Source organism: Psammomys obesus, unplaced genomic scaffold (assembly GCF_907164565.1).
Source record: "Psammomys obesus unplaced genomic scaffold, mPsaObe1.curated_primary_1811, whole genome shotgun sequence".
Lineage (NCBI taxonomy): Eukaryota > Metazoa > Chordata > Mammalia > Rodentia > Muridae > Psammomys > Psammomys obesus.
In genome coordinates this window covers 10,701,401-10,713,885 of record NW_026596039.1, presented here as the reverse complement: position 1 = coordinate 10,713,885, position 12,485 = coordinate 10,701,401, and the positions used below count along the sequence as shown (strand labels likewise).

General features: G+C 48.8%; 1 protein-coding gene across 1 annotated transcript; it reads left to right on the top strand.

The window, feature by feature from the left end:
- Positions 1-227: 227 nt before the first annotated feature.
- On the top strand, positions 228-12,157 carry Htr3a (5-hydroxytryptamine receptor 3A). Its single transcript, XM_055622114.1, has 9 exons — positions 228-398; positions 2,393-2,562; positions 3,883-3,927; positions 4,855-4,964; positions 6,508-6,677; positions 9,696-9,856; positions 10,203-10,413; positions 10,497-10,718; positions 11,368-12,157. Exons 1-9 carry the CDS (start codon positions 332-334, stop codon positions 11,664-11,666), a joined length of 1,455 nt encoding a protein of 484 aa, XP_055478089.1. The 5' UTR covers positions 228-331; the 3' UTR covers positions 11,667-12,157.
- The last annotated feature ends 328 nt before the right edge of the window (positions 12,158-12,485 follow it).

Sequence of the window (12,485 nt, the reverse complement as noted above, 5' to 3'; positions counted from 1 at the left end):
CCCCAGAGTATTTCTTGGGCAACAAACAGCCAAGCCACCTACTTGAATGGGTGGGCTGAGCTCCCTCTCCTGACATCTGCCAACAGACTCCCCTCCCTTTCCTCCCGCCCTGAAACCTGATCCAGCTGAAAAGCTGCCGGGGAGAAAACTTGGCGGCTTCCCAACTCTGGTGGCCCGGGAGTGCCAGGCTGCAGCCTCACAAGGTGCAGACAGCAGTTGGAAAAGCAGGCTGCCTGGGACATGAGGTTGGCAGAGGGTGTGCAGGCTGGCAGTCGGGGGGACTCACCCTGAGTGGCTGCTCCGAGGCCCTCCCACGCCCGGGACACTTGCCATGCTGCCCTGCATCCCGCAGGTGCTGTTGGCCTTGTTCCTTTCCACGCTGCTAGCCCAGGGAGAAGGTAAGGAGTTCTGCGGGGAAGGGAAATAGCAAACTGGGATGGTGGGAAGGCCTTAGGTCTCAAAGGGCTGAAGGCAGGAGAGGCTGGAGCCACAGGAAGGTCAGCTGTCTCACTACTGACCTGAGTGAGGAAGCCTTCCAAGGTATGGGGTCTAACTGCGTGGTTTGAGAAGTTGAATCCAAGGTGAGTCCGCTGCTGAGACGGGAGTTGAGAGGTTGTCTGTCTGTAAGAACTACATAGGTGGGTGCTGGATTCCCATTCTCTCTGCCTTGCCTTTCAGCATATCAGACGGGAACAGCTTCGGACCTGTGGGCTCATTCCGTTCACTTTTTCTTATTATAACCACAGTCCAGAGAGGGAAAATAATTCACTCAAGGTCGCACAGCTTGTCAGCAGCAGAGCGGGGACCAGTAACCTTTCCTTGCTTTGGCTGGTTTTGTTGCATGGGTCCTTTTTCCTCTCTCCACCAAGGCTCACCCAAACTTTCTACCCAGTCCTCTCCTGACTGCCTCAGCAACAGGCTGTTCGGCACACAGACCACATTCAGGCCCACAGGAAGGTACCTTCTACACAGCTGGGTTTTAGCAGCTTGGGGGACAACGAGAAGGATGCCACCAAGGGGTGGGACTAATGTGAAGGCTAGGAATGGGGTGCTCTTTTCTGCAAGCTGTCGTTGGGAGAATCAGAGGCAAGCTGCGTGGGGTAAGTGCTTCGGGATGCCTTGCCTGCCTTGCTCTGAGGCCTGGCTGCATTAGCTAGGCACTCTCCAAACTTTTGCAAGAACCCCCCAAAGCCCACCAGATTCCCTTGCAAGGCTCTTAGAGTCTCAGGTGGTGTGAAATCTGGTTTGGATCTCAGTTTCTTGGCTAGCAGGACGTACTATTTACCCTCCTGAGCCTTGGGGATTCCTATCTATATAATGGTCTGTCTTACTAGCTACTCTAGCAGGGTACTCTGAGACTGAAATGGAAGACTTGTGTAGATACTATTCCATTATTTCAAGGCTGGAGATATAGCTCTCTTGTTAGAGGCCTGCCTGGTACACATTCACAAAAGCCTTGCTCCAATCCCCAGCACCACATAAGCCAGGAGTATAATAAAGTCCGTAATCCCCAGCATTTGGAAGGTGAAGGCAGGGGTATCAGAAGTTCAAGTTCTATTTGCTCACCTCTGTCTTTTCAGACACAAGGGAAGCTTACGGGCCAGATGGATGACATACCAGAGCAGAGCCTGCAAGAATGCCTTGACATCTGGTGACATGCGTGAGGACAGGGGATAAGGGACACAGCAGTACCTAGTAGTAATCAGCCTTGTTGGCTCCTGCCTTGCAAAGGACCAGTTCACTCTACAGTCCTCCTTTCTGGCTGTCCGGGCCCTGGCCCTCTGGGCTGTGCCCTCTGCACCCACTGCCCACTGACTTTCATTTTGCTTAATGAAATGTGGACTGCTTCGTGAGTTTGCATAGCCTTGTTGTGCAGGGTCCTCCACAGCCTCTGTGTCACCTTGTTTCAGCATGTGTGCTGTCCAAGTGAGTGGGGCTTTCACATCCCTCCTGCTTTCCCGGTTGCTGCTACTGTTTTCCAGAGGGAAACCAAGGAATGCTCAAAATCCCCGGAACAGCGCCAGGACCTGGTGCTAGGTTTAAAAAAGAAAAATGCTTCTTCTTCTTCTTCTTCTTCTTCTTCTTCTTCTTCTTCTTCTTATTATTATTATTATTATTATTATTATTATTATTATTATTATTATCGTTACTGTGTGTGTAGTCACACATGTGCCTTGGTATGCATGTGGAGGTCAGAGGACAACTTGCAGAAGTCCTCTCCTTCCACCGTATTGATCCAGAGATTGAACTCAGGCCATGAGTCTTAGTGGCAGGTACCTTTGTCACCCTGAACCATTTCACCTGCCTGGAGGATGAAATTCTTCAACAGACTGTAAACTGGGGCAAGAGAACCAGGACTCTGGTGTCCGTGTTAAACTGCTCTCCTTCCCAGGCAGCCAGAGGAGGGCCACCCAGGCCCGCAGCAGCACCGCCCAGCCCACCCTGCTCAGGCTGTCTGATCACCTCCTAGCCGACTACAGGAAGGGGGTTCGGCCTGTGCGGGACTGGAGGAAGCCTACTACCATCTCCATCGACGTCATCATGTATGCCATCCTCAGCGTGGTGAGCTGCCCTCGACCTCTTCGGGAGGGTCAGAGAAGCCATGTGAGGCCAAATTGCCTACTGGGCAGTGTAAGGGGTATTGAGAGCCCTACTACTTGTGTTCTAGCACCATGGCTAGGGATGGACTGAAGTTGTGTCTGCACAGCTTCCCAAACCACAAACCCGGGCCACCTATGTACACCCAGTCCTAGAAGTGGCTATCCATACAGAGCATGACGGGAACTGTCTCCCCCATATCGTTTCTATACTCTTAGTGCCTTACCCTGGTAAGTGGCAGGTGTCACTAGGTGGCCACAATAGATAAAATGCCAACTAATCGATCAATTAAATAATCAATAAGTAGAGTGGGGCAGGGCGCACTGCTCAGTGGATGAGGCTAAGCGTTGCATGGAGGTTGACAAAAGGCAATTGTAGAGCCTTTGGCTCTCTAGCTTTCGATGGGGAGGTGGGACCTGAACTTACCGGCTGTTAGGTCACATGTCCCACATCCTATACAGGAGGGGATCACGGCATTTAGAACATCTCTGGAGAGAATAGCTAAAGGCAGGTGGCTGTTCCGCTAGCCAAAAGGCAGACTTGGAACTAGATGGGGAAAGGCAAGCAATCACTTTCTCCACTCTGTAGTTCAAAGTCTCTTAATTTTGTAGTTCAGCAGTCCATATATGCATTATGTATACTATACATAAGCTATTATATAGCTAATAGAAGGTAAGGTATCTATATGCATACTATTAAGTATATATATAAATATGATAAACAATAGCAACAGAAAATATACACAGTTTACATGTCTCTAGGAGTTTTTGCTTGTTTGTATTGTGTTCCTGTTTTTGTTCTTTGGGTTTTTTTGTTTGTCTGTATTTTTGAGACAGTGTTTATCTATGTAGCCTTGGCTGACATGGATTCATTTGTAGATCAGGCTGGCCTCGAACTCACAGAGATCCTCCTCCCTCTGCCTCCCTGAGAGCTAGGATCACAGCTATGTACCACCATGCCCAGCTTGTTGTTCTCCTTTATTGAGACAGTTTTACCATATTCCCAGGCTGGCCTGAAGCTCACACAATCTCTCTGCCTCAGCCCTCTGAGTTCTGGACTCCAGGCATGTACCAACACACTTTACTATGTATCTTGGAAGTTGAAAAGAAACTATTGCATTTCTTTTTACTTATGCCCTCTTAACAGAGCAGCTTTTCCTGGCTGGCCAGCTGGTTCATGCCCTTCCCCAATCCCACCTGCCCAGCAGATGAGATGCCCAATGTACCAGCTCCTGCCTGGGTGGTGTGTGTGGGAATCACCCGTCAGCTTCCTTTCCTTTCCTAGGATGAGAAGAACCAGGTACTGACTACCTACATATGGTACCGGCAGGTGAGCACAGCAGCCTCTCACTTCCTGGGACGTCCCCCTCTCAAAGAGTCAGGGATCTCAGTGGCCACAGTGAAGGAAGGTGGTGAGCAGATCAGAGGCACAGCAGACAGATATGATATCTAAGAGTCTGAAATGTCCCATCTCAGGGCCAGGGGAAAATGAGTGGGAGGCAGCCCGCCAGCCTCCACCCCTGGTTTCTCAGGTGCTTTGGGGCATCTCAGACAAGTGCTGACTGGCTAACCCTGGAGGAAGGATAATTCTTGACCCAAGAACTCACACTAAAGTGGCTGTACTTTCATGTGAACAGCTCTAACTTGGAGAAAGTTCTTCATTCTTTTACCCTAAGTTGGATGATGACCAAATTGGGCGATTGAAACACTTAACCCTCGGATGCTGCCCTGTTGCCTCTTGTCCAGTTCTGGTAGGTATAGATCACACTGATATATAGATGTTTCAGGCCTCGACTGAGCTCTGAGAAGAGGAGAGGCCTTGCTCCAGAGGTTGTGTAGACAACATCAGGCATACACAGGTCTCTGGAATCCCTTCCCATGGCGATGTTCATGCTCTATCACTCCCATACATTTGTGGGACAGAGAGTGTAGTAGGGGAATGCAGATCCCTAACAGACAGCTCCATTTCTGCCTCACTGAAGGACCCTTTAACTCAGAACACACCCGTCTCATGGGCAAGGAGCCAAACAAGAATGGGCTGCATGCTTCCCTGTGCTGTTATACATGCAGATGATGGAGAGTGGTAGAGGTGGGGTCTCTCAGCAACCAGTGAAGGGTATGGTTCAATGCCCAGATTTCCCCCCGGAAGATGCCCACCCTCTGCCTGAGCAGAAGGGATAGAGACCTGTCAGATTTGCAGGTGACCCTCACCCAAGATGGAGGAAGCTGCCTCTGACAGTTTCTGCTTCTTCCACAGTTCTGGACTGATGAGTTTCTGCAGTGGACTCCTGAGGACTTTGACAACGTCACCAAGTTGTCCATCCCCACAGACAGCATCTGGGTCCCTGACATCCTCATCAATGAGTTGTGAGTCCTCTCATCAGGGCACAGGGGTCTGGGAGGCTGTGGCTAGAGAAGCCAGGACCAGTGACAATTTCTTCTCTAGCTCAAGTTAGTATTTGTTCAAGCTCTCCTTTACCCAACTTTCTTTTCTTTGATCACCCCTCCCTTCCTTTTTGTACTGGATGCTACAACCTTATATCTCTTAGTCTGGGGGCCTCCATTGTAGGAACAGAAGCCAGTGGGTGATGTCACACTGAGTTCTAATAACTTAATGGAGACAGCTGCGTTTTTCAGAGGGGACCGGTACATTTTTTTGAAAGGAGGGAAACACTGATGACAGCCAATGCTCTTGGTCACAGAGGAGATGGGGAGCCAAAGAACATGTTCAAACCTCCAAAGCCACACGTGTGCCTAACAGGACGCGGTTGGCACCTCCAATATGAAGTGGGTCCCATTAGCTTTTGTTTCCAGCAGCCCAACATGATCCCATTGCCTTGAGCCAGCTGACTTTCTCTCCATCCTGCAAGTTCGTCCAGGCTCCACCAACTGGACATCTGAGTTCAAAGGCAAAGAAATACATGGGGAAAATACAGATAGATGGGGGAAAGTAGGCTGGGAGCTGTGGCTCAATTGGTAGAGTATTTGCCTCGCATGCACAATGTCTGGGTTCCATGCCTAAACCCATCATCCCAGCACTTGGGAGATAGAAACAAGATTATTAGAAGTTCAAGACTCTTCTTGACTACATAGAAAGGCTAGCCTGGAATATATGAGATCTTTTCTTAAAAAACAAACTAACTAACAAGGAGAGGTGCCAGAGGACTCATGCAGTATCAACTGTACTGTCCAGCTCCATGACATTTTCTTAAAGAAGTCCCACCCTTGAATGCCCCACAGAGCATAGCTAGTAAGAGTTCTAGAAATTTCTTTCTGCCCTTACTTTTAGTCTACATCTCTTAGTCTACCACAGATAAGGCCCTAGGCTCAACCTACCTCATATCTTGGGGTTCAGGCTCAGTCAAGAGAATGGGCTGAATTCTTATTGGATTTTCCTAGGCTTCCCTACTTCCTACAAACAGTCTCTATTCTCTTCCCTCCTGAGGTGACTCCTCTCATTTTGGGAGCTTGTAGACACAGGCAGCAAAGCAAAAATCAGAGTCAGAATGGAACACATGGTTCTCTTCTATTGAACCATTGGCTACTCTGGGAGTCAGCTCTACTCTCTCTGGTGTAGGCTGGGCATGACAGCCTGGAGACAGCTTGGCTAGCTCCCTAAGGCCAGTGGCTTTGAGATCCATGAATTCCTTCTCTGCCTTTGAGAGCATTGCTAAGGGAGTGAATAAGAGAAACACCCGTTACTGTTTGGAGCATAGCCTTGATAATAGTGGGTCAGAAAGCTAAGATTGATAACATTGGAAAAGAAAGGCCAGACAAAATGTCTGGATTATCTTGCTATCTAGGCCCTCCCTGAATTTCTTTCTCTACCGGGCTACTCAAAAGATCTTTAGCTTCCCGGGGTGAGGGTCTGCCTCTTCAGCCCACAAACTGATCGCTCTTCCCTGACCAGTGTGGACGTGGGGAAGTCTCCGAGTATCCCTTATGTGTACGTGAATCATCAAGGTCAAGTCCAAAACTACAAGCCCCTACAGGTAGTGACTGCGTGCAGCCTTGACATCTATAACTTCCCCTTTGATGTGCAGAACTGCTCTCTGACATTCACCAGCTGGCTGCATACCAGTGAGTATGTGGGCTTGTGGGTGGGGCAGAGGTTGGGACTTGGGGCCAGGAGCATTGTCTATGATGCATCCTCCCTTAATCAAGGCACCTCTTATTTCCTTCCTCCATCTCTTCCATTCTCCTGACTCTTTAATTTGTCTTGTTTCTTTGTGGTTCAGGGATGTAATCTAAGACCTTGAACACACTCGGCAGGTACCCCACCTCTGAGCAATATATCCTGCCACTTGCCCTTTTAATGTCAATGAGCCTCTGTTTCCTCTTTCTTTAGATGGATCCAATATTGCTGTTCTCACTGCCTCCTTTAGTTGTTGCAAGGGTTAATGAGGTGGTGTGAACCCGCTCCAAGGTACTCAGCTAGGGACAATTCTAACCCAGTGTCTCAGAGAAGACCTGACAGAAAATGTGTCTCAGATTCCACCCAATCCTCTTCACCCCTTGGTCAAGCCACCACCCCTGCCCAGATGTACTTATTCTCCTCTACTCTGGGCTTCTGCACTCACCACCCCTACTGTGGCTCATGCTCCCCACAGCAGCCAGTGAGCTCTTATTAAAATGCTAATCTGACCATGTCATTTAAACCCCTCAATGGCTTCCCAGCACTCCTGGGATCCAGTCCAAATTCTTGACCTGGTCCTACCCACAGTGTTCCACAGAAGCTTCATCGGATGTGTGCCAGCCCAGCTGGCTTCCTCTGGGAGCCTAGAGGCCCTGTCTGTTCTCTTTATCAGGCTGTTCCCTCTCTCCTGGGCTATCTACCTCTCCTCCTTCTCCTGCTCCTGACACCCCCACCACAGCCTGGTCAACTCCTCCAATCACCCTGTTGATTATGCCTCGGCTATCACCAGCTCCTGGGAGAACTTTCCATAGCCCCCTAGACTAGCTGTCCCTCATGAAGTTTTTTTTTTTTTAAACCCTTGTTTTTCTTATTAACTTCATCACTTGTTAATACTTTTTCAGTCCATGTCTAATTTTCTCATAGATATAATTTCAGAGGAGTGGGAACATGGTTTCTGGTCCACTATTAGGCTCTCTAGCACAGTGTCTAGTCCTGAGAGTTTTTATTGAGCGTGTAAATGCCAAGTACTCAGTGGATGGCTGGGCAAGGAATACTGCTGGACTAAAGCAAGAAAATTCTTTCTGCTTTCACCTATTCATTATATCAAACTTCAATTATGGGGCCCGGAAAGATGGTTCCTCAGTTAAGAGCACTTGTTGCTCTTCTGGAGGACCCAAGTTCTATTCCTAGCGTGACACGTGATAGCTTACAACTGTCTGTAACTCCAGTTCCCTGGAGTTCAACGCCCTCTTCTGGCCTCCATAGGCACTGCACAAGCACAATACACAAACATAAATGCGGGCAAGACACTCATACACACACTTAAAAATTATAGAGTTTTCCAGTTCCTTCTCCATGCATTTCCACCTACATGCTTGTGCACGCACGCCCATGTGTTACCTATTGAAAGCACATGTTGCATATACTATTATCATATGCTGCTACTTGATTCTTTTTATCAGCAACTTTTTCATAGTGTGCATGAGATCTCCTTCGTAAATTTTCAGTGAAATACACCCATCTAGATGTATCATTGTTCATTAAGTATTTTTTTCAGTAACAGGCATTTAGATTTTTTTCCTTTATTTTCTTTGAGGTGTGTGTGTGTGTGTGTGTGTGTGTGTGTGTGTGTGTGTTTGTGTACACATGTACATGTGAATGCACATAGTGCTCATATATGTGGGAGTCAGAGATCGACCCAGGGTGTCTTCCTTAGTTGTTCTCCATTTTGGCTTTCTTAGGGAGGATTTCTCACTTTTCCCTGCACTTGCTAATTAGGTTAGGCTGGCTGGCCAGTGAGCCCCAGGGATCCCACTGTCTTTATCTTCCAGGGCTGGGATGATAAGTGTACACCACCACACCCAGGTTTTTTGTGTGGGTTCTGGGAATCGAACAGAATAGCAGACACCTTACTCAACTGAGCCATTTCCTCAGCTCCTTCTTAGCTTCAATTTTAAAAATTGATCAACTTTATTTTCTGTGTGTGAATGTTGCTTGCATGTATGTATGTGCACCCCGTGTGTTCCAGTGTCCATGGAGATCAGAAGCGGACACTGGACGCCCTGGAATTCAGATAGTTGTGAGCTACCGTGCTGGGTCAGGAAAAAGCAACAAGTGCCCTTAACTGTTGAACCATTTCTGTAGTGTCCACCACCACTTTTTTGGCTGTGAGCTCAAAGAGTTCAAACTGGCCTTCTAGACTGTCCTCCTGGAAATCCTCCTGGCTCTGTCTCTCATGTACTGAGATTATAGGCATGTGTCACCATGCCTGACTGGATATTTAGATATTCTCCAATATTGTTTCCGTGGACATTGTTGTCTATCTATCAGGTAGGTACGTAGGTAGGTAGATAGATAGATGGATGGATGGATGAAGATTTTCTTAATTATTCTTCAAAGACTGGTAGTTAGTTCTATAAAGGCAGAGGTTAAAAAAATGTTTCATTCATTTCCTAGATGAGAAACTCTAACAAAACTCTAACAACAACATAGAAGGGTGTTTGGGCTGGGCATGGTGCTACACCCCTTTAATTCCAGCACTTGGGGAGGCAGAGACTGGCAGATCTCTGAGCCCAAGTCCAGCCTGATTTACAAAGTGAGTCCAGGACAGCCAGAGCTACACAGAGAAATGCTGTCTTGGGGGGTAGAAAGCAGGGTAGAAGGCTGTTTGGAAGGTATGTGTAAGCAACCTAGAGAGACAGACAGAGAGATGCCGCTTTCTAATGGATGCTTCCCACGGTCCTTTGCACCACACCTCACTACGGGCTTGTGAGACAGACAAAATGTGTTCTGTCATCTCTCTTCATATAACTGAGAACACTGGGGCTGAAAGTTAAGGGCAGAGGTTCTGAGGTCTAGAAATCTGACGACAAAGTTCCCTGGGTTTGTCCATCCTATGCTCCACTTTGTACTGTTGAAGGTTCTAGGCTTGAGATTCTAAAGCCTTTCATCTTCTCTCTCAGTCCAGGACATCAACATTTCCCTATGGCGATCACCAGAAGACGTGAGGTCGGACAAGAGCATCTTCATGAACCAGGGCGAGTGGGAGCTGTTGGGGGTCCTGACCCAATTTCAGGAGTTCAGTATAGAAACCAGTAGCAGCTATGCAGAAATGAAGTTCTATGTGAGTGGGCATGGCTGTGGATGGAGTGATGACAAAAGCACCTAGGCCTCCATATTGGGGGTAGCATAAGGAGGCAGACTGGGAAGCACATAGTAACCCTTTTGCCAACCCAGGTCCGTACACATTCCATGCATCTTCAGCAAGGGTGATGGGAACTTAACTGAGACATTCCATGTTTATCCTCAACAACCATAAGCCTGGTGCCAGAGGTGGAATATGAGTCTGTCAGTCTCCTTCCCTGAGCAATCCAGGCTGGAGGTTCTATAGGAAAAGGACTGGGTATGCTCTGGCAGTTTCTGGGTTCCTGTCTGCCCAGTCATCCCCCAAACTTCTGTCCTGGTCCCAGGTGGTCATCCGCAGGCGGCCTTTATTTTACGCAGTCAGCCTCTTGCTGCCCAGCATCTTCCTCATGGTTGTGGACATTGTGGGCTTCTGTCTGCCCCCGGACAGTGGCGAGAGGGTCTCCTTCAAGATCACCCTCCTTCTGGGATACTCAGTCTTTCTCATCATTGTGTCAGACACACTGCCGGCAACAGCCATTGGTACTCCTCTCATCGGTAAGGCCTCCCCCAGGGAAGAGTTCACTATGGCAAGGACCTGTCCTTTCCCCACACTTAGCGTTTCTCTTTCTCCGGCTCAGGTGTCTACTTTGTGGTGTGCATGGCTCTGCTGGTGATAAGCCTCGCTGAGACCATCTTCATTGTACGGCTGGTGCACAAGCAGGACCTCCAGCGGCCAGTACCTGCCTGGCTGAGGCACCTGGTCCTAGAGAGAGTAGCCTGGCTGCTCTGCCTCGGGGAGCAGCCCAGGGCCCATAGGCTCCCTGCCACCTTCCAAGCCAGCAAGACTGATGACTGCTCAGGTGAGAGAGGATAGGGACAGACTCACACATAGAGTCTGGAGGCTGTGGCATGCCATGGATGCGAGATAGGATCTGGGAACTGGGTCTGGGATGGAAGCAGGAGGACGCTTCAGTCAAAGAAGTCAATCAGACTGAACCTTGCTTCTCTTTCCACTTTGTAAAGACAGAATCTTACTATGTAGCTCTGGTGACCTAGGACTCACTATGTAGACCAGGCTGGCTTTCATAGAGATCCATCCCCTGTCTTGCAAGTGATGGAGTTTAAAGCCATGTGCCACCAGGCCCTTTTACTTTGCTTTCAAACCCTTCATTAGCCTAAGTGAATGTTGGGTGGGAGTCCTGGAGGATGAGCTAGCTCTATGGGCTGGGAAGGGCTCAGACGGAGCTGGGTTTGAGCCCAGCAATTGGGAGACACAGGCGGGTGAGTCTCTATGAGTTTGCTACCATTCTGGTCTACATAGCGAGTTTTAGACCAGCGAGGACTCATAGTGAGACCCTGTCTCAAAAGAAGGGGAGAGGAAAAAAGGTAGACTGCAGCTGAGGAAAATACCCAAAGTCAACCTGGCCTCCATAACACTCCCTCCACCCCCACAACATCAGGGTATCTCACTGGCTTCCTTTAAATACCTATGCTCTATTCTTCTTCCAGACATGGGAAATCACTGCAGCCATGTTGGGGGACTCCAGGACTTGGAGAAGACGGCAAGGGGCAGGGGTAGCCCTCCTCCACCACCAAGAGAGGCCTCATTGGCTGTGCGTGGGCTCTTGCAAGAGCTATCCTCCATCCGCCACTTCTTGGAGAAGCGAGATGAGATGCGGGAGGTGGCGCGGGATTGGCTGCGGGTGGGATATGTGCTGGACAGGCTGCTGTTTCGCATCTACCTGCTGGCTGTGCTGGCCTACAGCATCACCCTGGTCACACTCTGGTCCATTTGGCGTTATTCTTGAGTGGGCACAGCCTGCCAGGGAGGGGATATATGGGGCTGGTTAGGATAAGGATGGGGGAGTTCCCCTTAGTTCCTTCATTCTGTTTTCCAACACCAATCATCTGAGCAATCCCAAACACCCAAGTCTGCACCCTTGGCCCCTAAATTTAGTGATGAAGACCCACTCCACCTCCCCCACTTCATTCCCAACTTCCCCATCATGGCTCTAAAGCATGATCAAGAGAAATCAAATCCCTCTTACCCTCTAACTTTACTCGTCAACGCATCAAGCCCCAGTTTCCTTCCCAAAACTTCCATGGATGAAGGCCCTCAGAACTGCTCACTTCCACAAAATTCATTTTTTGATTGAAGAAGAGAAAATCCTATAGTGTAGGTGCCTGAGACTTCTGCATTTGTTTCACCCAGCCCCTAATGACTCCCCTCTTCAGCCTACCTGTAGCCACTTCCCTAGCACCCAGCTTCAGCAGTCAGTGGGTGCAGGAAGGTAATAAAATGCAGTCATATCTTATTCTCTGTCTGTGATCATTTGTATTCAGCTTTGGGAAAAGGTTGGAAGGAATTACCTGTTGTTTCAGTTGATTGATGCTTCCTGAACCATGGAACTAGAGGACTACACAATAGCCATCATGACGAAACAGTAGGAGGTGGATCACCATTTGAATATCAATACTGACCATTTATCAAAGGAGAGGAGAGAGGAACCCACTGGAAGAATGCTGGAGTCCATGTGAGCCAACTGTTCTGGATTCATGGTCTCTAGGGGAAGGAGGGAGCAAGCTTTCCCTGTAAGAGTGTGCGACCTTAGAGAGGAAGCTTTAGC